This window comes from Canis aureus, chromosome 11, assembly GCF_053574225.1.
Source record: "Canis aureus isolate CA01 chromosome 11, VMU_Caureus_v.1.0, whole genome shotgun sequence".
NCBI lineage: Eukaryota > Metazoa > Chordata > Mammalia > Carnivora > Canidae > Canis > Canis aureus.
The window spans coordinates 58,781,737-58,809,470 of record NC_135621.1 but is presented as its reverse complement, the minus strand read 5'-3'; the positions used below and the strand labels follow the sequence as shown (position 1 = coordinate 58,809,470).

Sequence of the window (27,734 nt, the reverse complement as noted above, 5' to 3'; positions counted from 1 at the left end):
AATTATCAGATGACTGTTCTTTCCAGGATGAGTAACTAGTGTCCACCAGCTTCGGGGAGTGATGAAGAGAGACTGGGTTATAAGGAGCTGCTTCCAACGATAGAAGACAATGCTTAGCATTTCTGAATTGGTACTACTCTACCAAGATAAAATGACTTCTTTGAAATAATAACTAATAAAACAGTTCCTTGCATTCCTGCCGAAGATTCTTCTTCTTCATTACAGTTTGTCTTCCTAAATAGAACGATTCCAGGTATCTTAGTATAGAATGGGGTATCTACGTGGACAGTAACTATTATGTTTTACTAGCATTAACACCACACTTGTGGTAGCCATTTCACAATCTGGACCTTGACCTATTGGGCAGTTTCCTCTAAAAGTTATGCTGAGAGACTGTAGTATTTGGGAATGAATAGGATCTTTGTTAGGAAAACCCAATGAGACCGCATAATGTCGGCTTAAAGAGAAAAAACCCAAATCCCTCATAACAGCTACCATTTATTGAATGCTTCTTTATGCCTGCTTGCATTAAGCACTGTACTCACTGAATCCTCATGATAATTAATAACTGCAAAGTTACATAGACAAGTAAGTGGCAGAGTATAAGAATCAAGTCCAGAGCAGTCTGACTTGAAAGGAAATGATCTTTTTCTGTGCTCATCAGCTGCCCGTGTGCATGTCCGTGAAATATGCATCGATTGGTGAATTTTCACATTGTGCTTAATTTGGAATCCAGGTTTTATGGTAAAATATTTTAACTAATGTCTTCTTTTACAATTACATTACTGCTGATTGATAGACATCCAGGACAAATACTCTGATCAGTGACAGTTAGGACGTGTTTTGTTTTTCAGGGCATATTTGGAATCTGAAGTCGCTATATCTGAGGAGTTGGTTCAGAAATACAGTAATTCTGCTCTTGGTCATGTGAACTGCACGATAAAGGAATTGAGACGCCTCTTTTTAGTTGATGATTTAGTTGATTCTCTGAAGGTAAGTTTATTTGCCTTCCGTTTCTGACATACCCAGAATTTAATATCAAAAGAGTAGAGTATAAAATTCTGCTTTTCTTTTAAAGTAAATGACAGAGATGTAGTGAAATCATGTTACTATAAATCTATGTGTCAAAAATCAGAATCCTGTCAAATATTTAAGATGGAGGAAAGTACTGTTCCTTTTAAAGGAAAATGAGTTACAAATTCATACTTTTGGAGACCAGAAAGATTAGAAGTGAGAAGATTATACATTTATCATAATGAGCACTGAGTAAATGTATAGAATTGTTGAAACTGCATGGTACCCCTGAAACTGATATAACACTGTATGTTATCTATACTGGAATTAATATAAAAAACTAAATGAAGAAAATGCAATAAAAAAATGGTGAGAAAACTAAAGGAAATTTTCACTGTAGGAATAAAGATTATCTAATAGAGTTGATACCAGATGGGATTTAATCTGTTTGCCTTTATTTTAGAGTCTGGTACTTAATTTCTTAGCTTATGTTTCATTTATATACACACATAAGCTATTTCATATCTTGGACTCTTCTTTGGAATGTTTATTCTGGAAATGCTTTAATACTTGGAAATACAACTAATCTTCAGTTGGTAATTGTTGGAAGTCTTTAGTTTTTGGATCTTGCTATAGCAAGCTGTTAGGGTCTCACCTTGCAAATAAACTTTCCCGAAGCTCACTAACTCAAAGCAAGCCCCAAAACAACTTAAAACATGAGCTGCAAACACTGGGACTTTAGTTCTTTACATAGAACTTACCATTTGTGTTTTGTGTATTATTGCCTGTGACTCTGCTTAAGACAGATTCATTTCAGTCTAAGCCTAGGTAGAAACATACTATGGTAGTACGTAATGATTTTTCTTTCATGAGAGATATGTACTAGTTTGCAACTTATCGTGCAAACTAGGGATGTCCTAGCGATACGATGACAGGGCCTTAGACTCAGTGAAGCAATTTCTGAACTGATCAGAATAGGTTTAAATGCTCAATGCTTTTAACAAACAACTTTAATAAGCCAGTAGATAATTATTTTCAACTATGTCCTTCTCTCAGCTTACAACCTGGACTCTCAGTTACTTACAAATAACATCAATGGAAAATAATTTAGTTTCTTTTTGTTACTTAATATCTTTGTACAGAGTGCTTGCATTTAGTGCCATTCTGTAGTAGTGCTTTGAAATTATCTGATGTCTGTAAATAAAAGATAGCTATGTTATTTGGGATGTTTGATTAATTAGTTTCAAAGGGAACAAAAATACTTCGGAGTAAGTGAAATAGAACGTCCTACATAGGGGCGCTAGAAGAACCGGTTCCTATTCATTGAGGTCGTATTTGCTGTATCATAGCTTGATAGCTGGGGTAGACCGTGTGAAAAATCGAGAAGGTATTAGTACAGTTTAAGGTGAAGTGTTTGTGGCTGGGTATTGGTTGAGAAGAAGCAGTATAAATAGAGCTTCAAACAACAAAGGTCCATCTCTGAATTTAGTGATTAAACTGCTGGGCTGGGGGTGACTTCAAACAAAAGCATCATGAAGCTTGATAGAGGAGCGAGTCCTTGTTTTGATAGACTTAATAAAAGTTGCAGCAGATAGAAACAAAAAATCATCCTTCATTTTGCACAGTGTAGTCATGAAGGCAGCTCAGTATGTCTATAATATTGAGAGAAGAGGCGTTCTAAATCTGCTTAAAAACAAAAAAAAAAAATTGATCTGGGAATATTTATTATGTTCCAGATTTACTTAACAGGTTTTAGTTTAAAGTCTCCACATGTCTTTAGTAAAAAGAAAACTCCTTTGTTCTTTCAGATTTTATTATCCTCTATACAGTCCTGTGTGTACACAGTTCTGTGTTGAAATACTTGGCAAAGGCTAGCGGAGCATGGAAATGTTAGGTTTCTAAACACCTTTTAAATATTTTGCACAGATACTTGGAAAAAGGATGAGGAAATTTTATGAATAAATTGGTTCTCTAAGATGAAGAATTTCATTTTGCTGTTAAATCTCAGTTTTTAATTTCTTTTGAACATTACCGTAGATGTTTTTTTTTTTTTAATTTTTTTTTTTTATTTATTTATGATAGTCACAGAGAGAGAGAGAGAGAGAGAGAGGGACAGAGACACAGGCAGAGGGAGAAGCAGGCTCCATGCACCGGAAGCCCGACGTGGGATTCGATCTCGGGTCTCCGGGATCGCGCCCTGGGCCAAAAGCAGGCGCCAAACCGCTGCGCCACCCAGGGATCCCTAGATGTTTTTTTTAAAGCAGGTATATTATTCATGATGAAACTAGCATAAATGAGAGAAACTGAACTTGATAAATTTTTGCTTTGAGTGACTTTTATGTATGTGACTTTTGAGTAACAAAGTGGCACATAACATGGCAGATTTACTTCCTGAAATACTATTTTTATGAAGTTTTCTTCTTTAAAAATGTTTTTTCTTAATATTGGGGAAAAAAGAGTTGCACTAGAATTATATTCTAATACTTTTTCTTCTTATGAATCAGCAGTACTTTTGAAAAGAGAAAAAGAAAACTTATTTGGTTTTCTTGAGTAGTGTTTTTTGGCAAACCCAGAGCTGAAGGAAAGCTGCTCGGTGACTTCTCCACATGGTAATTCATTCAGGGCTCCAAATAAGTAACAGGTGCTTCAGCATACTAACACATAGAATGACCTTTGCATTAGGTCTCAAAATCTGTTGAAGCAAAAGAATAAGGCTGGGTATGTCTTGCCCTATGCAAAGGTTATGGTATGAAGCACTTGGTAATTCAGTTGTACATTCTGATGATATACACAGAGGGTCTTCCTTGTTAAACCTGGTGGTTGTATTACTTGGGAGACTTTAGTTAAACCTTTTCTTTTTTCTTTCTTTTTGTTTCCTGTCCTGGGGTACCTAGGGGGTACCTCCAAAGTCAATAAACTTTTTTTTACCTTTTGACCCCCCTTAAAATTAAAAATTTAAATAAAAATTGACCCCTTTTTATTAAAGTTAAATCTTTATGTCATTGTGTCTGAGTAGTACAGATTCTGTTTACTTCTACTGAATAAGGGTATTATAGAAACACAAGGTACTTGCTTAAAATGTCTCTTATTGAAAAAAGCTGACAAAAACCTTAACACTCTTGACTCTATAAAAATGACTTCGTATTCTCTCTCTATAGATAGTTCCTTAAGCATTTACCACTCTTATTCCCCTAGTTTTTTATAGAGTGTTTTCTTTTAAAAAGAAAATTATTTCCTTCTGATTTTATTACTTTTTGCCTTTAAGCCACAGCAGCCAGTAGAGTGATATTCTCCCTAAAGCAAGCAAAAAAAAAAAAAAAAAAAAAAAAGGTTTTTTCAGTTCTCATTCTTTTTTTTTTGTTGTTGTTTTTTTCAGGGTAAAGAAGAAATCAGTTTGCCCTATTAGACTGATTTATTTCCTAAAATTTGGAGTCTCAGTCTTTTGAATGTTTGCTAATAAATAGCCATTGTCTCTGCAGTTTCCAGACAAACTTGTGAAATAACACTGGATCTTTAAAAACTTAAGGAACCAGCTTCTAACTGGAACTACTTTGATTTTGTATGATTCATCATTAGGAAAATGAACATCACTCTAAATTTGAGAAAATGCAGTGGAGTCTCATAAGTTTATAATGTCGAAAATATACATGGTATCAAGCTCTGTGGCGTACTTTAAATAATAGCTTTTAAACAAAAATTTGAAAGAGGATTCTCTGTAACTCACTGTCTTCATAAATTTGATGCCCTCACATTTATATAATCTACATTTCTAAATTCTAGGTCACAATTACCACTACTTCTATTTGAAACTTTTCTTCTTCAGAAAGTGAAAATTATAAAGCCACTATTCTTAGTATGTAAAACTTTCTCTTCTTGCTCATGACTTTTTTTGACAATGATTTAAAAAAAACACACACATAATCAAGTGTGATTAAAAATAATGATAATAACCAAACTCCAAAGTTCATGAGGCATCAAGCCTCCTGCCTGCTGAAAAAGACTTGATATGACATGGTAGTTATCACTGTGCCTGGCCTAAGTATTGTCCAGATGACAACCTTTCAGTTGAGGTGGACAAATAAGACCTGTTTCACAGACTTCTCCTTTTAAATTAATCTGTAAGAGTTCCATTTGTGCGGTGCCTGGGTGGCTCAGTCAGTTAAGCATCTGCCTTTGACTCAGGTCATGATCCTGAGGTCCTGGGATTGAGCCTCCTGTGGGGCTCCTTGCTTGGTGAGGAGTCTCCTTCTCCCTCTGCCCCTCGCTCACTCTCTCTGAAATAAAACCTTAAAAAAAAAAAAAGGTTCCGTTTGTTTTGCTCCTTTGCCATTAACTACAAGCTTCTAAGCCCTAGAAAAGATTTCAAGTATCCACAGATGGAGCAACAATGCATTTATTTCCCAAAGGATTAATTTTAGTCAAATATTATGGGCAAAATCACTAACAAAATATTTCTAATTCCATTCAGTAGAACTTATTTCAAATATTAGTATAAAATTTCACTGCAGCCAAATGTTTTGTCCAATCCTCAGGATTTGTTTTAAAGGTTATATTTCTTAGAGTGGGTTTGTTCCACTGAGTGCCAGACATCAGGTCAGGGGAGGAGAATGAAGGAAAGGAAAGCCTTTTCTTGGAGAATCTGGTACTTTATTAGCCTCTGAGAAGTCAGAAAGGGGCAGGATAACTTTATGTAACCCAGTGATATCTGTTAACCTTGTTTTAAATAATACCCATGAGTACCAGAAAACTAGTATACAGTAGTTTACACCCCCTACTTTTAAGGGGTAAGAAAATTCTGTTTCTGTGATTGATCTTCCACGTAAGGGATCTTTGATAGGGTTCCTTTTAAAACAGTGGTTCTCAGTCTTGGCTGCACATTGGAACCACCTGAGGAGCTATAAAATTTACTGGTATCTGTGAAGGAAGAAAGAGAAGGAAGGGGAGTCCCTTCTCCTAAAATTGTGATTGAACTTTCCTGAGGATACTGCTTGGAGAATTACTGTTTTTAAAAGTAGTGGTATTAAGCTATAAACTCCAGGCTGTAGGTTTCCTCTCCCACTCCTACCCCCCACTCACCACCACCCCCACTGGAAAAGAGGCATAGGACAGTTCCTGCGGGGGTCAGCTTTGCAGCTTCTTGAATAAGGCTCCAAGTTTTCTTGGTTTTGTTTTTTAATTTATTTGAGAGAGACCCAGCAAGAGCCAGTGCTCACACAGGTAGGAGGGGCAGTGGGAGAGGGAGAAGCAGGTTCCGCGCTGAGCAGGGAGCCCAATGTGGGCCACAGTCCCAGGACCCCAGGGTCATGACCTGAGCTGAAGACAGATGTTTAATGGGCTGAACCACCCAGGCTCCCCCAGGCTCCCAGGTTTCATCAGAGGGATCCTGCCTTTTCAAACCTCAAATTTGAAGAAAAAAATCTAGTAATTTTATTTATGAGATATTAAGACCACATGATTTGGGCAAAGGTTCTTTTTTTTCTGTAATACAGCTTTTGGGTGATAAAGACTAGATTCTGTATGACTGTAGTTCTGTGATTTTCAGTGAAAATACATATTAAAATTGCAAGAAAATTTTTAGCTATAGTTGCCTGCACATAATGCTCCAGAATACAATCTTAAATCTGAAAGTGAGCTCAAAGAGGCCTGAACTCCAGAAATAGCTGACCCAAAAGAACATTAAAATCTAACATACACATTTTGACAGTTTCTGCTCTCTCCGGATCACAGAAAAATCAGAAGCATAATGAGCTAGGAAACATGTAGGCAATCAAAGTGATACTAATGGATGAGGCTGAAGATGTCATAAAAGGTCGAAGAACTTTCAGTTTAAGAATGCAGAAAAAGTTTGAAAACGTCAGAATTGCCAGAGTAATATCTGAAATTCTGTTGCACTGTCCTTCCTCCATTTTCCTTAACAAATGTTGCCTCTGAGTTGTTGAGACATCATCTAGTAAAGAGCTCTAGGGAGCTCTTGAATGAGGTTTTTGATACAGTTTAGTTTAATTCTCTCCTCCCCTGGGACAAAAGGTAAACAAGATCATGGCCTTTGCTCACTTTATATTAGACCTTCATTGTACTTTAGTCCTTTTTCCTCCCCTGTCGTTACTGCCCAAGGAGATGATCTGATTTCCCGGTTAATGTATGCATTGGCTATCATGGCACAGAATAGTTGCCATGAACTAGCATAGAATTTGTAGGTCCAAAATGCAAGTGGCCTGTTTTGTTTCTTTAAAATGCTTATGGACCTGTTCTTTGGCCCTTTATGATAGCATGCACATTCATGACAAATTCCCACTAATAATGGTTGCTCTGTAGGTGAATTTACAGTAGAGCAGAGCAGATTGATTCTGGAGTCAGATAAGCCTGAGATCACAGGGACCTCTGGTCTAGTATCTTGCTTAATTGTTCTGTCTTGGTTTGCTCTTCTATAGGGATAATAATAGCACTTCTGGCATTGTGATGAGATTCACTGACCTAATATATTTGCAAAAAAAAAAAAATGTTGCTTTTATTATATAACAGTTCCAGTGATTGAGCAGTTGCTAGATGCATGTCCTTAACTACTGTGTCTTTCTCTTCTGTTGTGTTTTACCTGGAAAATCTTACCTAGCATTTTTGTTTTGGGCCCCTGAAATGTTAAATTTTCTCCAGACTTAGTTGCAATATTTCAAAGTTCTATGATAACACATACAAATGTGAATCTCTGGTTTCTCTCTTAAAATGGGAAATTTTAATGGTAACATGGGCCTGGAATACTTGCATGGTTGACAGTCTGTGGAGCCTCCGTGAGAGGGCGAGTATGGATGTCTGTTTGCCTCAGTCCTTAGCCATGCTGCTTCTTTCATTTAGTGCACCTGCCAGGTCCCACAGACATTTAATCTTCCCCCAGTTCTTTTCTTTGCCTTTGGGTAGTGTGGCTTTTAGGAAGTGTCCCCCACGAGGCAAGTCCAGTGCCATTTGAGTCCCTTAGATAGCCTAGGTGTGAAATCTTGAGTGTCTCTCCTTGTGGATTTGGAGTACGACCTTGTGGGTGACTTAATGGCCAAATTAGGACTTCTTAGCTTGTGTGTTAGAGTATCTGAATCCTGTCTCGACACAGGTATCCTCATTGCTAAAGCAGTTTCTTCTAAAGCGTGGAAGGTTGATGCTTCTCTCTTTAGATTTGTGGATGGCAATGGATAAAAAACATGAAAATGTTCTGTAGCAAACTTGCTTAAGTGCAGAAGTTATAATTGGCTTCTGCAATAGGAGTCTGTAAAACTCTCCTGTGAGAAGGAAAAGGCTTGCTGACTGGAGTCATGATTCAAACCTTTCTACCACAGCAGTTGCTGAGATCAGGGCAGCATTTAATTTTTGATTTTCACCTGGCAGGAGTTAGGAATGCTTGACATCTGGTCACTTGAACGTTAGTTAAATTCAGTTGAAGGGGTAATCAGAGGTTGCTATGTGTAGAACCGATGGGGGAGGAATCCAAAACGTGTTCCCGAACTGCCGAAAATGTGCTTCTTAGAGTTTGAACACCCTCATTACGGCTTGGTACTCAGCTCTTAGTAGATAACCAGATTTTGTTGAACGAGTGAATATATGGAGGAATATATGCTTTAGTTCAAGGGTCTGCAAACTACTGCCTGGCCCATGGCCTGTTTGGGGATAGCCTGGGAGCTAAGAATGGCTTTTAAATTTTGTAAAGGATAGTACTCAAAAAAATTTCAGAGATAACATCCAAAGAATATCTGAGAGACTCCTTGTGGCCCGTAACACCAAACGTGGTTATCATCTGTCTTGATAGCAAAGGTTTGCCGATCCCTGCCTTAGGAGACGGAGGTACTGACTCCCCTCCCCTCTCCTTTTCACTTACACGGTGTCCGTACCTGACTGATCACTGTAGATGGTGGCATCCTATTGTGTTAACTACTAACTAGGGCAGAGCTGGTGCCAGACACATGAAGCCTTGTAATAGAAAGCAAAGGAATTACTGATTAAGAATAATAAAATCCAGACTGACTTTGTTTCTAAGTCTTCTAAGAACTGCTTTGTGCATGTCATCAAATCTGTCCTGTAAGAGGTGAACCAGATTTTAGAACTGGAAGAAAATTCTGAAATCCTCTTGTTCAGCCTTTCTTTTCTTAAATAAGGTATGCAGAGCAAATAAAGGACTTAACAAAATGAAATCCCTTTTTAGAACAGCCTTTCCCTAGCTGCTTTGATGATTTTTAAAAAATAAAAAATAAAACCATGATTTTAAGACCATGTGAAGTAGGAGAGTTGAGTTAGCTCAGTGCAGTTCTCCGCCCCTAGAGGGGACAGTGAAAGCTGACCGCAGGCAGGGTTGCAAACCTCTCTGTCCTTGAGCTGCCTGCATCTGCCACGGTAATAACAGCACCTGCCTCACCCAGTTGTTAAGAGGAATAAAGGAGTTAATATTTGTAAGACATTTAAAACCGTGCCTGGCAATATAGCGAGAACTATATTGGTGTTTGTTAAATACAGAAGTTAGTGGCTAAAAGAATATTAATGGTCAGATTTATTAACAGGTATACAAGTTTGAGGCATCCTCGTTTCCAGGATTCACTACCAAAACGTGTATCACTGTGCAGACAATGCCTCTGATCCTTAATACGATGCTGGAGGTGGTATTTTTGTTACCTGAACCCCCTTCTCTCTGATCATAACTATTCCCTGCCTCATTGTTGCTTATTCAGCTGAGGTGTTAATGCCTGAATCATTCAGCTCATGCAGATCTTGAAGTACTTGTTAGTGCTTTAAACTCAAGTTTAATCACAAATTCGCATACTTTTTCAGGCTTCCCATGCTGTAATAAGCTGAAGGGGTAACGTATACCTTTGGCATGTTTTCTGATTTCAGAGAAAACAATTAAGCTACTTGGTAGTGTAGTCCAAAGAAAATGAATCAAATCTGTTTTAATTATTACTAGGATTCTGAGATTTCGATTTCACTCAGAGGTGAAATACCGTATTACTTTGCCACTTCTCCAACGATTATGCCTCTGGTAGGTTGGCATTCAGATGGGATGCTTCTATTTGAAAGCTTCGACTTTGTGTGAATTGTTTTTAATAGGCTAATGTTATCTTCTTACAGTTTGCAGTGTTGATGTGGGTATTTACCTATGTTGGTGCCTTGTTCAATGGTCTGACACTACTGATTTTGGGTAAGTCTACAAAACGATTTGAAGGAAAAACTGTACAATATGAGAAGATTGTGTGCAGGAGCTTAGAAGCATTTTAGTGGAGACATTGTGAGCTCTTTAAATAAATTGCTGATACTGATATTGTATATGTGGGACTTGATCCCGGGACTCCAGGACCACGCCCTGGGCCGAAGGCAGATGCTTAACCGCTGAGCCATCCAGGGATCCCGATGCTACTTTTTTTTTAATCAGCTTTGCAAATGGAAAGCTGTAGTCAGTGCAAATAAGGTCATTGTCATAAGGCAAGTCAAGATTCTTACTGTATGATTGAGATTGAGAATGTCGCTAAATGACTTGTCCAAGGCACACAGTAAGTGGGTGGTCAATCCAGCGTTTGCGTAGTTAAGTTCCTAAAGAATGCTCCAGTTAACAGTGATAAACCAAGTGGGGGCTGGCCTTGCCTGAGGGTGCAGTCATCAATCAGACCAATGCGGGATGCCTGTATTTCATAAGGTCTGTGGGACATGATTTTAAGGGAGGAACGGTTCCTGCAGCATTCTTTGCTTCGTTCACTCCTTCATTCCTCTCGCGTGGCCCCCCACCAGCAGGCGCCTCCAGGAGAACCTCAAGTGCTTATTCATTCATTAGGAACACTGCCTGGCTGTCTGAGAAGTTTACTAGTTTGATGGCTTTTCAGGGTTTGTTCCCTAAATCATACCAGTCTATTTTTAAAGGTTGTGTCTTTCCTTTTTTCAGCTCTGATTTCACTCTTCAGCGTTCCTGTTATTTATGAACGGCATCAGGTAATTTCTTAACTGTAGATTTCAGAATACAAGTCTATCAGTGCTGGTTTCCAAAGCCTGATAAAAATGAAAAATGTGGTTCTGAAAGCCTTTATTAAGGCTTTACTTTGCTGAAACATAGTAACAGTTAATAAGATTCTTTAACAATGTTAATTTTCTAGTAACTCCTTTCATACCTCTCTTTCAGGCACAGATAGATCATTATCTAGGACTTGCAAATAAGAGTGTTAAAGATGCTATGGCTAAGTAAGTATTTAAAATCCATAACTTTAAAAAAAAATACATACTAAGGATAGGGTGTGCTGGGCTTAGAGAACCAAGTGTGGGATATTCACCTCACAGACCTTAATCAGTAGCAAATCTTAATCATACCTGAAAAGTGCGACAATTGCCGCAAGATCTTTCTCTTCATGTGCATCATTGATTTCTGTGTTTGCTAGGTGTTGTATTTAAGGTTTTATTTATTTTTTTTATTTATTTATTTTTTTATTTTATTTATGATAGTCACAGAGAGAGAGAGAGAGAGGCAGAGACACGGGCAGAGGGAGAAGCAGGCTCCATGCACCGGGAGCCTGACGTGGGATTCGATCCCGGGTCTCCAGGATCGCGCCCTGGGCCAAAGGCAGGCGCTAAACCACTGCGCCACCCAGGGATCCCAAAGCTAATTCATGAGGCAAGGTGGCAAAGTTACAGCTCATAGTTTAGTTTGACAGCCTTAGGATTTCATGTCTTGTAGAAGCTGATCAATATCCAAGCAGTTCTTGAAGGATAGCATTTTTAAATACTGAAAATTTAAGAATATTTCATTGACCTTTTTTTTTTTTTCAACCTTTTCATTTGTAGAATCCAAGCGAAAATCCCTGGATTGAAGCGCAAAGCTGAATGAAAAGCCAGAAATCATTAACAATAGGAGTTTATCTTTAAAGGGGATCTTCATTTGATTACATGGGGGAGGGTCAGGGAAGAAGGAAACCTTGACATTGCAGCTTCACAGATCTTTATTTTTAGCATTGCGGTGTCTGAGGAAAAATTACCTGTCTTGACTGCCATGTGTTCATCATCTTAAGTATTGTAAGCTGCTATGTATGGATTTAAACCGTAATCATATTTGTTTTTCCTATATGAGGCACTGGTGAATAAAAGATCTGAGAAAGCTGTATATTACACTTTGTTGCAGGTAGTCTTGCTGTTTTTTTGGGGAGGGGGGAGGGGAATCGCAGAGAAAGTGGAGCTGAAAAAAATAATCCTTTTCACAGTTTGTGCACTGTGTATGGTCTGTGTAGATTGATGCAGATTTTTTGAAATGATATGTTTAGACGAGATCATACCACTAAAGCAAGAGGAAAAAGCTTGCCTTTCTGGTATGTTCTAGGTGTATTGTGAATTTTACTGTTATATTAATTGCCAATATAAGTAAATATAGATTATATATATATCTATATATAGTGTTTCTCAAAGCTTAGACCTTTACCTTCCGGCTACCCCACAGTGCTTGATATTTCAGAGCGTCATTGGTTATATGTGTATAGTTCCAAAGCACATAAGCTAGAAAAAGAAAATCTATTTCTAGGAACACTACCATCTGTTTTCAACATGAAGCGATGCCATGCACATAGAACTCCTCAACATAAACTTCACTGCACAGACTTACTGTAGTTCATTTTGTCATAAACTCTGAATCTCCGGACTGAATCTAATGCTTCCAAAAACGTTGTTTGCAAATATCAAACCTTGTTATGCAAAAAATTATAAAATGAAGATTTATACATTTGTGGTTTAAGCTGTACTGAATCTGTGGAATGCATTGTGAACTGTAAAAGCAAAGTATCAATAAAGCTTATAGACTTAAAGTACGTTTGGTATTTTGGTTCCATGAAATGGCAGCAGCTGAAAAGTATACCCAAGGGGTAGGGTAGCCTTTGCTTCAACCAGGGAGTGGTGGCTCGTACTCTCAGAAAGCTTTCCAGTGCGTAGTGCAGCTGTGTTTACATAATCAAATTTATTTGACACGTACCAAAATGCTTTCAAATTCTGTATTTCTTATACTCTGCTAAGTGAAAATAAATCTCATGCACCAATATTTTAACATATAGAACACAGTGCATTATTTATGAACATACATAAAATCATACCATAGAAATGTTTACAAAGAAGATTTAAGAAGTTTCTTGACACAGACACTATTGCTCTTTAAATATAGTTGTACATATCCTCATTGATCAATTTAGTCTTCCACGTGGTTCTGTCAATGCAAGGTCTGATGACGAAGAAAGGTCGGTGGTACAGTATCTGCAGACACGGTTCTCGGCATCACCAGTCACACGGTTACAGAGGACAGAGCTAGGACTGCACAGGGGCTCTAACTGGGGACCCAACAGCCTATCAGGGGATTAATGTAAGGCATTCATAACCTGGCATATAAAAATAGCTTCATGAGTGATCTAATCCGTTTAGAACGCTGAAGCACTTCTGGGTAAATGTTAGTCTATTTAGTTGAAAATGCTTCATATTTCCCCTTTCTCTACACTGACAACTGCAAATGGCCAGTAACGCCAGACCCAGAATTTTGCCTCACTGACGGGGAGGACTGCTCGGTGTGTGTGCGCAGCGCCCCCAGCCCCTCACCAGCCTTCCCGGCGGCGTGTGCGGTCAGCCCCTCCTGGAGTCCGCGGCAGGCCGAGGGTGACGTGTGACCGAGGCAGGGTTCCGATTGTCCGGGTCACGTTCCGTCATCCTGCCAGCTCTAAGCTAGCTTATTTTGTTTTATAATCTTATCAAATATTGCTTGGGCTTAGGAATTTGTTTTGCAGAGATTTTTCTTTTCCTTTTCATCTGGACTTGACCTATATAGTTCACCTCAACAAATCCATGGGGTCAAGTCAGCCCCGCTCTGGGGGTGAGAGACCCCCTATGGCTTTGGGTCACCTCATTTATTACCATTTTAGGATTAAGAGTTCATCCTCCTAGACCCACGTGAGCTTCCCCCTCCCCCCTTCTATTTTATAGTACAGGGGTTTGTTTTGTACTTTTTTTTTTTTAACTTCTATTTGGATTTTGTAGGTTTGGCACTCGACAGTGGAAACCATTTCTACCCCTCCCTCCTGAATTTCCGTTTCTTTGCTGCTCACCTGCCACTATTTCCCAAGCAGGTAACCGATGTCTTGCATTTAGGAAGCCGTGACATAAACACATGACATGGGTGACAGACCAGGAATCTGTTAAGGGTCCTGTAGCCCTCCTCAGTTTTGAAGTTTTAGCACCATATGTAGAAAGGAGAATATTTGTGGGAGGTGAGACAGCAGCCCACACAACTGGAAACTTTCAAAGGCACTTAATGGATATAAAACTCTGCAAATGAAACGTTAAAAAATTAAGTTTCTCAACTTGTTTATACATGGCTCATTTGGTTTTGAAAGCTAAATGTGGAGAACTGAGGCTATTGATCGTTCTAGCGCTTAGGTGCATCTAACTGAAGCGGTCTTGTTCAACTTATTTGTAAAAATGAACATTTTTAAAGTATATAGAAACAGAATAGCAAAACGTCTTCTGTAAAAGTTTTGATGCAAATTAAAAGCTACATATTGGTTAGGGTAACTGAGGCTTCAAATTTTGTCAGTGGGCTACATGAGCAGATGGGGTTGTTGTCAGTGTGGTTAGTACGTCCTCTCAGGAGCCGAGGCAAGCCCTCCTCCCATCTGAGAACTGACCTTCTTGGCATCGCAGTTGCGCAGGCCGCAGAGGATGGGCGCAGTCACCCCGCTTCGCTGCGCCGCACTGGCGGCTCGGAGGGGCCTCGGGTGCCTCCGGGGTGGCTGGGGGGAGGGGAGCAGCAGCCGCAGCAAGAAAGAGCTTTCTGGCATTCACAGACATCGCCACACAAACACACTGAAAAAGCAGAAAAGACGTTCACCTTGCGCGGCTGGCTGGACACGCTCCCTGTGTCAAGAGACCAAAGGCCGGAGCCCTGCTCAGGTGATGCACTGGCCACTGATTTCAGTTTCTAAAGATGAACCAGGGATCTTGCCACCCATTAAAGACCTGCTTTTTTTTTTTTTTAAGTCTATTGTTTTTTGTTGGGTTTGGCTCTTTCAGCAGCCTAGTGCTGAAGGTGAGGACTGCCCGCGATCTCACTTCACACCGGCTCTCTTGTTGCTGCTGAAAAGGTTTTATCGAGTCCACTTGAGTAGAAGAGCCCTTTCTAGTGTGGAGCGCGGAGCCGGGGATCCGAGTACGCTCCCGGACTACAGAGGCCTAGGGCTCCTGCGTTTTAAAGGTTACTCCTAGGCCTTTTATAGTAAATCAAAAGTCACCTCGTATCTCCCGCACTGGGGTGACCAGGTCACTTGTGTCTCTTGTTCAGGGCCTGGCTCGGCTCTGAAGGGAGTTTGCCCTCCGCGGGCAGCGTTATCTCAAGGGTGTGAGTGCGGCTGTCGGCGGCTGCCTGGAGACACCCAACCCCCCCCACCTACCCCCACCCCCCACCCCCGCGGGCTGCCTGTCCGGAAGGCATCTTCTGGGGCCGTCCCCTGCACCTGTCCCCCGCACCGTCCTCTGGGCTGGGACCTGGGTTCCCCCCAGGTGCCTGTTCCACAACCTCTCAGGCCACTGAGATACCTGCGGTCTGTATTTCTTCGGCTGGGGCTGGAATGAGACCAGCGTTCCTGTTGCAGTAAAGCCCTCAAGGACTTGAGAGGCGGAGAATGAGGGGCTTGGGAGCCGCCTGGTCCTGCTGTCACGAGGGCCCTCGGAGGGACAGGGAAGCGGCCTCGGAAAGGCTCAGGAGGCCCATGTCGTCCTCCCGCGGCGCCCCAAGGCCAGCCACGCCGCAGCAGGACCCGGGCCTGTCTCCCGGCCGAGTCGCTGGCTGAGGCTCTGCTGCCAGCTAGCCCTGGCCCGACGCCCCTCCTCGCCTGATACCGTGTAAAATCAGGGGACACCCTTGTTTCTCAGGGGAACAGCCTTGCTATTATTTTTGGGCCTCTCCTGCCTGTGGATCAATCCTCTGTCCTCCGAGCTCTGGTGATGGGTTGGCAGCTAAGAGCCCAAAGGCCTACGGACTGAGGTGGTTTTAACCTGATTACAGGCAACGGTGCCCGTCGCTGATGACCTGACGCCCGCCCCCGGGCTCCAGCCGCTGCATGCCCTCCCCCCCCCCCCGCCAGGCCAGCACGGGGGGGACGTGGGCCCATCCTGGGGGGGGGGAGCCCTCAGACACTGAAGACCATACTCAAAGCCCTTGTGCTCATTAGGACGTCAGCTCTCCCGGGTCCCTGGGAAGGGGGGCTGACACTGGGGCACCGGCGCGGGGACCGGGAGAGGACGAGACCAGGCCCGGGCCAGCCAGGGTCGTACCTGCAGTCGTCTCCTCCGGTGCTGACCACGTACTTGTCGTCATGAGAGAAGCGGATGTTCGTCACATGAGCCGAGTGGCCAAAGTAACGCTTGTGTTTGGCCTGGGGGCAAAAGCGCAGGGCGCCGGCTGAGAGACCCAGGCCCCCCAGGTCCCCGGGCTCCCCTCTGGCAGCTCGGCACCCGCCCGCCCACGGGTGTGCACGCCCCGGTTACCCCCATTCTTGCCCGGGGCGCCCGGGGGCACCTGTGCGCCCCTTCCGGCCCCCTCCCCCGGCTTCCAGGACGGCCCCTTGGGCCAGAGGGAGACGGGAAGGCCAGGCGGGCCGGTTCCCCGGGGCTGAACGGGCGTCCCCTCGTCCTAGATCCCAGACCCCAGGTGGCCGGCAGCGTGCCCCCCCCCCCCCGTGTCTGCAGGAGGCAGGACAAGGACGGCAGGGCGCGGGGGGCCGGCGCCGACGCTCCCCCGACTCACAAATTTTTCGGTGCAGGGGAAATCAAAGAGCTTCACTAGCCCAAAGTCGTCCCCCGTGACAATGTTGAGGCCCGCGTGGGTCACACACGCGCAGTTGACATCAGCCTTGTCTGCGTTTCGTGGCCAGATGCCAATGACTTCGTCCCCCAGAATGCTGTTAGAACAAGAGGGGGCGTCAGAGACGCAGGACAAGGCTCCCACAGTGGGGGACCCTCGCCCCAGGACAAGGGGGGGGCGTTTCATCAATTGCTCTGACCACGTGGCTCTTCTGTCCCCTCCCACCCCCTGCGCTTACCCCCGGCCCTACTGCTCTGGCCCTCGCACCCCAAAGGAAAAGCTGCGCCCACCTTTGATTCTCTCCGCCCCTCCGCGGGCCATGTGAGTGTGCGCGCGGGTGGGCACCCTCAGGCTCACGGCTGGGTGCATCCTCCCCCAGAACGGGCAAGGCACCCCTCGTCCTGCTAAGCGGCAGGGCGGACCCCCGGGCCGCGCCTGTGGGTGACTGGCCCCCCGGGGCGCACCTGAGGGTGACTGCGCCCCCCCCCCGTGCCTGTGGGTGGCTGCGGGCCCCCCCCCCGTGCCTGTGGGTCCCCTGGGGCACACCTGTGGGTGACTGTGGGCCCCCTCGGGGGCGCACCTGTGGGTGACTGCAGGCCCCCGGGGCACACCTGTGAGTGACTGTTGCCCCCCTGGGGTGCACCTGGCTGAGCCAAGAGCTGGGAGGTCATTTCCCTCTGAACCTGCTGGATGAGGCTGGGCACAGTAGGATTTCACAAAAGGGGGGGTCTTTGCATTTCGAAAGCCCAGGTCGGATCAAAGCCAGCGGCCCAGACTGGTACCAAGAGGCCTGCTGGCTCCCCGCCCCCCGCCCCCCTCCACCCAAGGACGGACCGCCCTCTCTGAGCTTCTTCCCATCCCGGCCACACACAGAATCGGAGGCCGAGCCAGCCCGAGACTCCCTTGTGACCTTCCCTGCGGCCAGTCACCTTGTCCAGGAGGCCCAGGTGATCTTCTCGATGACCACGGCTTCGGTGACCTGCTTCCCCAGGGGCACCTCGTGCACCTGGCGCTTGTAGGCTCCTGTGGACACCTGCGGGGAGGCAACCAGGGCCGTGAGCTCCTCTCCGGCTCAGAGGGCTCCCCTTCTGGTACGCCGTTTCCCAGACCATGACCAGGCCTCTGGGTCCCCGGGCCTGGGACGTTTCCCCATTCATCTTCGGGCTCTTTTCCCAAGTCCTACGGCAGGGGTTCCCCAAATGTGCTTCCTGGGCAGCAGCAGCGGCAGCTGGGTGGCAACACGGACGGCCGGGCGCCGCCCCGCACCTAGCAGGGCAGACACCCTGAGGGTGGCCCGGCCATCTGCTCTGCCAAAGCCTCCAGGGTGTCAGATGCTCCTTCCAGTTTGGGGAGCCCTGTCCCCAGGGAAACAGGCCCTTGGGTACTGGGGTATGCCCGTTTTCTCAGGGACGGCAGCAGCCCCGGATGATTTCTGAAGCCTGGAGGCCCTGGCCCTTTCTTCTGTGGGAATATTCTAGGGGGAGAGAAGCATGTTCCAGGAAGCCTGCCCATGGGCCCCGCGGGCCCTCTAACCCTGTGCCCTAGCTTTTCCCGCCGCTCGGGAAGGGGAAGGCGCCAGGGCTCCCTACAGAGGCCCCTTCCCGCCTCTGCTCTGCGGCTGACTCCTCCACACCGTCCACCGCAGCCCAAATCCCACCGCGGGAGAGGAAGGGTCTCTAGCCCCGCGCCCCTAAGTGCTCCCGGGGCACCCTGCACTCCTCTGCAATCAGCTCTAGTGATCTCGTGATCAGCTGGCGAAGGCCTTCCCCATTACAGCGCGTGGCCGGCCGAGTCCCCATCGGTGGCCGATGACCGGGTCCCCGCTCCCTCCCGGCCCGCAGCCACCTCCAGGCCTGCTCCCTAGCGCCTAGTGGGGCGCACGCTGGAGACCACAGCGTCTTCTTTCCAGCTCTAAGTCCCAGCGGCGGGAGCCCTCGCCAGCCCTTCCCACCTGTCTGCTCCCCGGTGGACCCGGGGACGGTGGGGGCCTGGAGTCCAGGTCCCCGTGTGGACAGGCCACCCTCCCCCGACTTGGAGTTGAGAGGACTAAGTAGAAGGAGCCGCAGGGCGCAGGCACAGCCCCGGAGACGAGACGGGGTCAGGAAGCCTGGACGGGAGGGGCGGGGAGGGCGCCCGGGCCCGCCGCCAGCGCTTCTTACCCAAGGGCAGCTCTGCTTCTTAAAACTAGTGATTCGACGACTTTCGTAAATTCTCGAGGCCTCCGCCCTTTCATTTATAAAGTCAGAGGCAAGTGACAGGACTGAAAGTGTTCCTAGGACGAGGATGTTCATGCATAGCTCGGCCCAAGGCAAGCTCCCAGGTGCCATAAGCCGCCACTCTTGTGGCTACTGCTGGCATCATCGTCATCATCATCGTCACCATCATCGTCACCATCATCATCATCATCACTATTCTTGGTTGCCCGGGAGCGCCGCGAGCTGAAGCATACCTGGATGTACCTGCCATCCGCCGAAAAATCCATCTGAATGACAAAGCTTGGAATATCTTTGCAGTAGCCAATGCGATTCAGGCTCGTGCCCTGAGTGAGGTCGTAGAAGTCAACTGTGTGTTCAGAAGAACCGACGGCTAAGAATCTGCTGTCCGGGCTGATTCTAGAAAAAGCGATCCAAGAGCATGGCCCGTGAGAAGAAGGGCCGTTTGGACGGGCCGGGCAGGAGGTCCGCTCGGGGAGGGGTCTCCGAGGCGCAGCCCTCCCTCGGGGACTCCCTCCCTCGGGGACTCCGTGTGGATCCGTCCTCCTACGTTCCAGGGAACCCGGCCCTTTCCCGATGCCGTCCCGCAGCAGGAAGCAAGCGGGGACAAGCAGCCGCCAGACAAGGGCGCCGCAGGTGTGGCTGCTCCTCGGCGACACTGCCCAGGGACTCAGCGGACACGTGGCTGGGGCTCGAGCGACAGTCTCGGCGCCGCAGGCCCCTCACGGGTCCCGCTGTCCAGCCGCGACTTGGGGAAGGCAACCACCCTTCCCCGTGCAGACCACCTGCTCGCACCTGACGTCTTGGATGGCCGACCTCCGGTCTCGCTTCTTCCCCCACACCTTCAGGCTGTTCACCAGCAAGATGACGAACTCCCCATTCTTCATGCCAATGGCCACCATCTCCCCGTCAGGGCTGTAGGCCGCGCACCTGGCCGCGTGGCCCAGGTTCACCTTGTTGAGCAGCTTCTACGGGGATAGGGCGGGACACTAGCCGAGCCCCCAGCGCCCGCTGCCTCCAGCGGCGCCCCCGGAGCCAGGGGCCCGCACGCTGACCCAGAGCAGCGAGGGAGGCAGCAGCTATCGGGCCGAGGCCGGTGGGCCTTTCCTGTCGGGGTTCGGGCGTGATCGCGGGGCCCACGGGGGTCCACGTGGTCTCTGGCAACCAGTGCGCCCTGCCACACGAGCGAGGCTGGTTGACCGTAGAGACAGGCAGCAAACCGGACTGGACCCCCTTAGACCGGCCACCCCTTGCTCAGGGAAAAGGCCGGAGCTTCCGCACCTGTTGGCTGAAGCCCTGAATCCTGTCACTACCTGGGTGGGTCACCACCTCCCCGTTTTTCCGTTTGGAAAGAGGTGATATTAGTGCCACTTGGGCAAGGCGGCCGCAAGCAGTAGCGGGCGTGTATCGCGGAGCACCTGACTGGAGCAGGTATTCACTATATGACGGCCGTGGTTAATAACAAACACGGTAAGTAATTATGAAAATGAACGTGAATTGGACAACCCTACTTCAGCTCTTACCTGTCTGTTCTTTCATCCTCATACTAAAACTTTTACTTAAATATTTACTGGCTATTTGGTGATGCACCCAACTCTTTTAATTGTTAGAACTCAAGTACTCATTTTATTTATTTTTTAATTTTTACAGTTTTTTGAGAGAGAGAGAAAGAGCACGAGCAAGCTGGCAGGAGGGGGAGAGGGGCAGAGGGAGAAGGAAAGACTGCCGAGCAGAGTCCAGGCCCAGCACAGAGCCCAATGCAAGAGAGCGACCTCACGACCTTAGAAGAAAGCCACAGTAGGATGCTTAACCCACTGAGCCACCCAGGAGCCCCTGACTGCTTGCTTTAATATCAGGTAAGACTTGCTAACAATAATCTTTCCCCCATCCACTCTTTGCTATTTTTTACTCAAGATGGATTTTTTTTATTTTGAATTTTTTTTCTAGACTCCAAGAGGAACTTTGTTGGGATTTTGATTGAAATGTTCCATTAAAAAAAAAAAAATGAAATGTTCCATTTGGCAACATCTGACATTATAAATCATTTTTAGTCTTCCCATCCAAGGGAGATATATCTCTTTATTTTTAAGGTTTTGTGGACTCTTCTACAACAAGAGAAAAATCATTTCCAGATTATCCTTGTATTATAATTATAGCTGGATATGCAGCTAAAAGATAGATGGATTGGGTGTGTGTGAGTGGGACTTTCATTATTAGGCTTTCTAACTCAATTGCTCACCCATCACATCCCACATATCTCCAGCCTGATGTTGGCCGGACCTCTCCTAACTCCAGGCCCACCGGGGGCATCCGAGCCTGGACAGAGAGGCCCCTCACCTTGTCAGCCAGGTCCCAGATGCGGGCTGTGCCATCATTGCTGGCAGAGATGAAGATGTCCTTGGTGGGGTGAGTGGCCAGGCCCCAGATCTCCCCTTCCATGTGCCCATCGATCAGGATGTTGGAAGCAGCATTTTTTTCACCAACTTCAATTATTTCACCATCTTTGGTTCCTACTAAAATTTTTCCCTGTTGCAATAAAAACATTAGAAAATAAAGACAAATACTGTATGATCCCACTCATATGACATACCATGTCCAATTCACAGAGAAAAGTCAAACGGTGGAGCACTGGTGGGAAGGAGGAAGGGGAGTTAGTACTTCATAGGTACAGAGTTTCAGTTCTACAAGCTAAGAAATGTTCTGTGGGTGGATGGTGGTGATGGTTGCACAACAGTGTGAATGTACCACTAGACAGCACTCAAAAATGGTTAAAATGGTAAACTGTTACCTATATTTTGCCACAATTTAAAATGAAATAATTTTATCATCTACTAGATATCTAGTAGGTGAGAGACTGGTAGGCAAAGAGATGAAGATAAGTAAAAAAAAAAAAAAAAAAAAAAGCAGCAGATCTGTGTTTTAAATGAAACGTACAGAAAAACACAGAGCAAATTGGCAACGTGGCTCTGCTGGCAAAGGTACTAACACCAGAAGGGCCTAGAGGGGTTCTGTTGTTAATAACTAAATTGCCCATCCTTACGTGACCCTCTCACTTTTCCTTTTCTTCCTCAACCAAGGGTAAGAGCATCCGCACAAAGTTCTCCATCTGTCATCTGGTCTCTGCCAGGACATTCCTCTGATGGCCAGCTCCCGACAGAGCAGGGCGGCCGGGTTCTGCTCCTGGACGGCTCAGAGTCTTCCTAGGCTCCTCCTCACACGGAACAAAAGGCCGTCTCCTAATGACTTCCAGGTTCTGGTCCTAGCTCTGCCTCCACCTCCCAGAAGTCTCATTACCCTACCAGATGACTGCCATTTGTCTTTTTAAAAACAAAGCTCTCAATGTCTAATTATGGAGACTCCAAGACCTGTCTGTCCGAGTCATGTCTGCCTTTTTTTTATGGGGAACATCCAGAAGGCAAATTCTCAGGCTGATAATAATTCAATAATATAAACACAAGGTATGAAACAGAGGTTGAGATTTATTTTCAAGTATCTCTGAGTTTCTTGGGAAATTAAAAAAAAGAAAAGGGAGAAAAGGAACACACACATCAGAACTAAGATTCTGATTTGGCGGCTCTGGCCAAGAGCCTGGATGTCCATATTTAAACAAAACAAAACAACAAAAAGCTAACCCCACAAGTCGTTTTTGATTTTCAGCCCAGGTATGACTTGAATGCCCATGGCTCTGAGTCAGTTTGATGGCCCTTCAGTCCCCCCGCCTACTGACCATGTAACTGTAGGCTTGGGCGAATTTGCTGCACGGGCAAATCGTCGACTATCTCTGCACCCAATACGGCCGTGACAGCAGCAGCTACCATCCACTGGACGTGGCCACGGGCCAGGCAGGATGAAAGGCCCCGTGCGTTATAATGCACGCCATCCTCACAACGACCCGTGTGCTGGACACAGGGAGGTTAAGCGGCACACCAAGGTCACCAGCCAGGGCTACCTGGGTGTGCAGCCCACCGCTGTGCAAGTCACACCTTGGAGGCTTGTTTTCAGGATTCAAGGGCCCAGCGGCGGGCAAGTGGGTGGCTGCACTGACTCTCACTCGGGCCCTGGCCCGGCCCAGCCCCGGGGAAGGGGGGGGGGGACAGCTGGGGGAAGGCCGGCCCAGCCCACTCACTTTGCCGCGGCACACGGAGCGCACGCACTCCACCAGCTGGCCCGTCTCCAGCTGGAAGGCCCGGCAGCGCTTCATCTCCTGGTCCCACAATTTCACAGCACCTCCTTCTTTGGTCCTAAAAAAGGATCAAGAGGAACTTGGCACGGTGGCCCGCGTCCTAAGGCATGCCCATGGCACTCCAGGCTCCTCGGCCCTATCATCAAGGTCACAGCCCCTGGGGCCCAGCAGGGCACAGCCTCCGGGATGGCCTCTTTCTCCGCCCCACCAATGAGTGGTGACAACCCGCTGAACTGGCGAATTTCCTAGAATACTTTCAAATGCCACTACGGTAGAAGGAGAGAGGACTGCAGTCTAAAACATAATAATAAAACTTGAAATAAATAAATAAACAAATCAAACCATGTTATTATCAGATCAAACACGAAGAGCAATGCTTCTCTATTTTCCTGCTTCATTTTTAATCTCTGTCCCCACAGGAGCTTCCCTCTCGTCCTCTCCATCCTCCCGTCCCCCAAAAGGCTCCGGAGGGAGCACGGGGCTGTCCAAGAACACCTCTCTGGATTTTCAACTACCACAAAACCACCTCTCTCCCCCTGTGACTCGTCCTTCTGAAGGGTTTGGCCTGGGGTCCTCTGGGCGGGACAGTAGATTGAGGTCCCTGATGCAGACAAGGCGGGAGAATGAAACTCTGCATCTTCTCCCAGGGGGGCAATGCTTCTGTCACTGTCTCCCAAGCCAGTAAGGAAAGACCAGCTGTCCCCAGAGGAGTCTCAGCTTACGGCCGCTCTTTGCCGCCGGTCACTATGAGTCCGTCCCGAAGGGTCGTGTACATCGTGAAGACGGGGCCTGTGTGAGCCTTGGCCACCAGCCTGATGAGGAAGTGGTCCTTCCACACGTAGACGTCTCCATTGATGGCACCCGTGAAAGTGAGGTTGTTCTGGAAACAAAGGGACACCGTCCACACCAGGACCCTCACAGCAGCTCTCACGGGGGTCCCCTCCCAGCCGCCTGCTCCCCGGTTAGGGAACTAGAGCCGGAGAAGCAGAAGTGCACACTCCAGTTGACCTTCCGCGCCAAGGAAAGGCAAAAGACTTGGCAGGAAAATTTCCTGGCTCTGAAATGCGCTGAGTTGGTCTGGGAGCATTGGACTTCCCCACGGTGAGCACCTCTACACATAAATGAACCTCCATCCTGGGATCCAGCCCCAGCTGGCTGCAGTAAGAAGTAAGAGCCCAAACATTCCTGGGCTCTCGAACAAGGTGCACACGAATCCACACCAGCGGGACCCAGAGTCGGCTGGGTTTCAGAATGTCCCCAGATGAGCCTGTGCCGGCTAAGGGTGTCAGCTGGGGCATCTATGGCACAAGAAAGGAGGAACCGGGAGGCTGGCCAGGGTGGGAACTGGGCCCACACCCTCTGCACCTAACCCAAGCCTGACAGGCTTGCAAGCCAGTCTGCCTCTAGAACAATGAAGCTCCTGCCCTGAGTGGGGCTCCTACCTTTCCTAATGAGTATTTTGAGAGGAAAAATTGGGGAAAATGCAGTCAACTCACCTATCTATGCTAAGGAAAGGGAATAAATGGTTGCAAGTAAGCCAATAAAGGAGAAAATGTGGAAACCGCTTTCTTGTTTGCAGCTCTGTGGCTGTATGTGCCCCCCTCCCCATGCCCGTGCCCAGGGGTCAGGGCCCCTCTCAGGAAGCGTTGCTGGAACTCACAGCACCGAAGGCCACGGAGAGCATCGTCTGCATCTTGGCAGCCTCCATGGACCCGATGACCCCTTTCTTATAAAGCAGGGCGCTGCCCGCCAGGGTCCAGAACTTCATATGCTTGACACCGACGGACACAAACTGTGTGTCTGAGTCCGGGCGAAATTCAACCACAAATATGCGCTCCAGGTGACCCCCTCGGCTGGCGACCTTGGCGCCTGTGTGGGTGAGAGAGTCTGCTGAGGTGGGTCCTCCCTCACTGCAGCTCGGGATGGCTCTCCATCCCAGCCAGGCCCAGGGCACACTGCAGGTGTTCCTCCTTCCTCAACAGCACCCCTCCTGCCTCAGATGCGGCTCCCAAGGCAGAGAGGGGAGCGTCTGGGAGATTTCCAGAGTAGCAGTGCTGCTAAAATAACCCCCACCCCACTCCACCCCCACAAGACACATCCAGGCACCCATGAACACAGCAGGAAGGGACACCCCTGGAGATGGAAGCTTCCAGATATGAAAAAAGGGCAAAGGGCACCCTTCATTTCTCACCTGCGGTCTCTGACCTCACCAAGGGATATGGGGAGGGAAGCTGAACCCTCCCCTGGAATGTAACTGGAGATGCTCCTTCCTTGAAGGCCCTTCTTAATGTCTTTACAAGATTCTCCGCTTTTAAGTCCTCCAAAATAAAGTCCTTCACATTCCTTTATCTTTCATGGTTTTGGGCTTAAAAAATTCTACCTTTTGTATTTAATTGCCAGTTTATTCCTCAACACCATTTATTTATGTGTTTGACTCATCTGCAGAGCTTTAGTTTTCATCCTCAGCCAATCCCAGCACCACCAAGGTACAGCAACCTTGGGAAAGTTGCCTCAGTTGGCTCATCTGTAATTTGGGGATAATGAGAGTTCACATTTTATAAGGTGGTGTGAGGATTAAAAGGTCTGGGACAGGTGAAACCCCATGAGCTGAGCTGGGCACAGTGACTGGGGAGCGTCCGCTGGTGCCATGGCCACTCTCCCCGTCGGTTCTAGACCTGCAGGCTCACCTTTCAGCCTCCGTTTTGCACTCATCTGTTTTTACCTCATGATTTTCAGCCTTTAAGTTTTTAATTTTTATTTTAAATATCTTCCCATTTTCTTTGAACTTATTCTTAATGTTTTAGCTCCAATTTCCTCTTAATTATCTCCTCTCCCTATTTACTCATGGGGCCTTTTTTTTCTTCCCCTCCTCCTCATTTACATCTTTAAACAATTCCAGGATGGCTAACATCCGGCGTTATATTAGCGTCAGGTGTGCACTATATGGATTCCGCGCTTCTATACATTTCTCAGTGCTCATTGCAGTAAGTGTACTCTTAGTCTTCTTTATCTATTTCACTATTTATTATTATTATTTTTGCTTGTAAACGGCTTTCCAGCGGGGTGGCAGTGGTGGATTCTCACCCAGCTGAACCCGGGCCTTCAGATCTCATCCCAGAGCCCTTCCCTAAGGCGATAGAGACCCGCCCCTTACAGCTCAGGGCGGTCAGTCTCAAAAACAAACACCTCCCTACCTAGGGCTCAGAGGTTTGAAAACTCCCAGTTCCCAAGGATACCATAAACAAAGTTAAAAGACAAACACCACAAGGGGAACAACCTTGGCAATACTTACAGGAGACAAAGAGCTAACGTGAGCAATCAGTAAAAAAAAAAACAAAACTACACCTCGTAGGCAAAACATGAACAACTCTCTCTTCTCCAGCAGAAATGGCATTTGAACAGCTGGATTACAGGGGAAGCAATACAAGTGGCCACTAACGAGACAGGATCATTCTCCGTAGTCATGGGGGAAATGCTGCTTTATCCCACACTTTCTTTTAAGCTACTGTTGGTTTCTTCCTGGTCTTAATCCACAGACACTTCTAACTGTGGGGATTACTGTGTCCCTCCTTGCATTGGTTTCTATGTTGCTCAGAACAAGTTTCATTCAAGTATCCAGGACCTGACACCGTGCATTTTATATAATAAGCTCATTTTGTACTCACCTTTGTTTCTTAACTACACACACACACACACACACACACCTGGAGTGCCACAAAAACAGTCATTGGACAAATGAAGAATAAATAACATGCTCTCTAATGGTAACAAAAACGTAGATGGGCCTCCCTCAAAACTATCATTTGCCAGCGGGACTTGAAGTGAAGGGAAAACCACACACAATCGGCTCCGAAGAGCTGGTGGTTGGTGACACGACAGTAGACATTATTAATGGCTCAGAACCCTTCTGCAGACACCCAAGTGCTGGTTCCAGCAAAGACAAAGGGAGAAAGTTCCCAAACAGAAGGCTTCTCTTGGTCATGTTTAAAAGCTTAAGAGTCCTGGCAATTGATGGGATGAGCACTGGGTGTTATGCTCTATGTTGGCAAATTGAACTCCAATAAAAATAAATTAAAAAAAAAAAAAAAAGAGTCCTGGCTCTACCAGTCCTCCCTCTGGAGGTCGAAAGGCACCCCAGTGAGCCGGAGTCTGTGCTGCGGCAGGGCTGGAGCAGGTGCTGCCCAGAGGGGCAGGTGGCAGACATCAGGAGAGCAGGCCTGACCCGAAAGGCCAGGGTGTGCGTGGGGGCCCGGCAGGGTGACTCTCTTCCAAGGAACGAAGCAGACTTGGTGCAGACAGCAGAGTCAGCACCAGGGAGGAAAGGCGTATGGAAGCAGGTGAGGCCCTCATAAGATAGGGCTTTACAAGAGATTTCTAGTAGTGGGTGGGCTGCCTTGGAATGTGACCTGGGCCACCCTCCTGCAAGGATGCGACCGACGATGGGAGTCAGCCTGTCATGAGTGCACTTGCAGGAACTGTTATTCCTTGGGGT

At 46.7% G+C, this 27,734-nt stretch overlaps 2 protein-coding genes across 9 annotated transcripts in view; one reads left to right on the top strand and one right to left on the bottom strand.

The window, feature by feature from the left end:
- RTN4 (reticulon 4) overlaps positions 1-12,815 on the top strand; it is a 70,799-nt gene extending 57,984 nt beyond the window's left edge. For all 4 annotated transcript variants that reach the window (XM_077915412.1, XM_077915413.1, XM_077915414.1 and 1 more), the window contains 5 exons: positions 855-993; positions 10,114-10,183; positions 10,919-10,965; positions 11,153-11,211; positions 11,809-12,815. In XM_077915412.1, coding sequence (XP_077771538.1) covers positions 855-993; positions 10,114-10,183; positions 10,919-10,965; positions 11,153-11,211; positions 11,809-11,851 — 358 coding nt within the window. In that variant the 3' untranslated portion in view covers positions 11,852-12,815. The remainder of the gene's footprint in view (positions 1-854; positions 994-10,113; positions 10,184-10,918; positions 10,966-11,152; positions 11,212-11,808) is intronic.
- The window catches only part of EML6 (EMAP like 6), a 270,622-nt gene continuing 255,020 nt past the window's right edge, over positions 12,133-27,734 (bottom strand). For 3 of the 5 annotated variants that reach the window (XM_077915406.1, XM_077915409.1, XM_077915407.1), the window contains 10 exons: positions 24,903-25,111; positions 23,965-24,122; positions 23,186-23,300; positions 21,397-21,585; positions 19,855-20,027; positions 19,296-19,458; positions 17,776-17,879; positions 16,790-16,943; positions 16,318-16,418; positions 12,133-14,850 (listed from right to left, as the gene is read on the bottom strand). In XM_077915406.1, the coding sequence (XP_077771532.1) occupies positions 14,826-14,850; positions 16,318-16,418; positions 16,790-16,943; positions 17,776-17,879; positions 19,296-19,458; positions 19,855-20,027; positions 21,397-21,585; positions 23,186-23,300; positions 23,965-24,122; positions 24,903-25,111 (1,391 nt within the window). In that variant the 3' untranslated portion in view covers positions 12,133-14,825. The remainder of the gene's footprint in view (positions 14,851-16,317; positions 16,419-16,789; positions 16,944-17,775; positions 17,880-19,295; positions 19,459-19,854; positions 20,028-21,396; positions 21,586-23,185; positions 23,301-23,964; positions 24,123-24,902; positions 25,112-27,734) is intronic. The other 2 variants (XR_013389567.1, XR_013389566.1) reach the window with 2 other exon arrangements.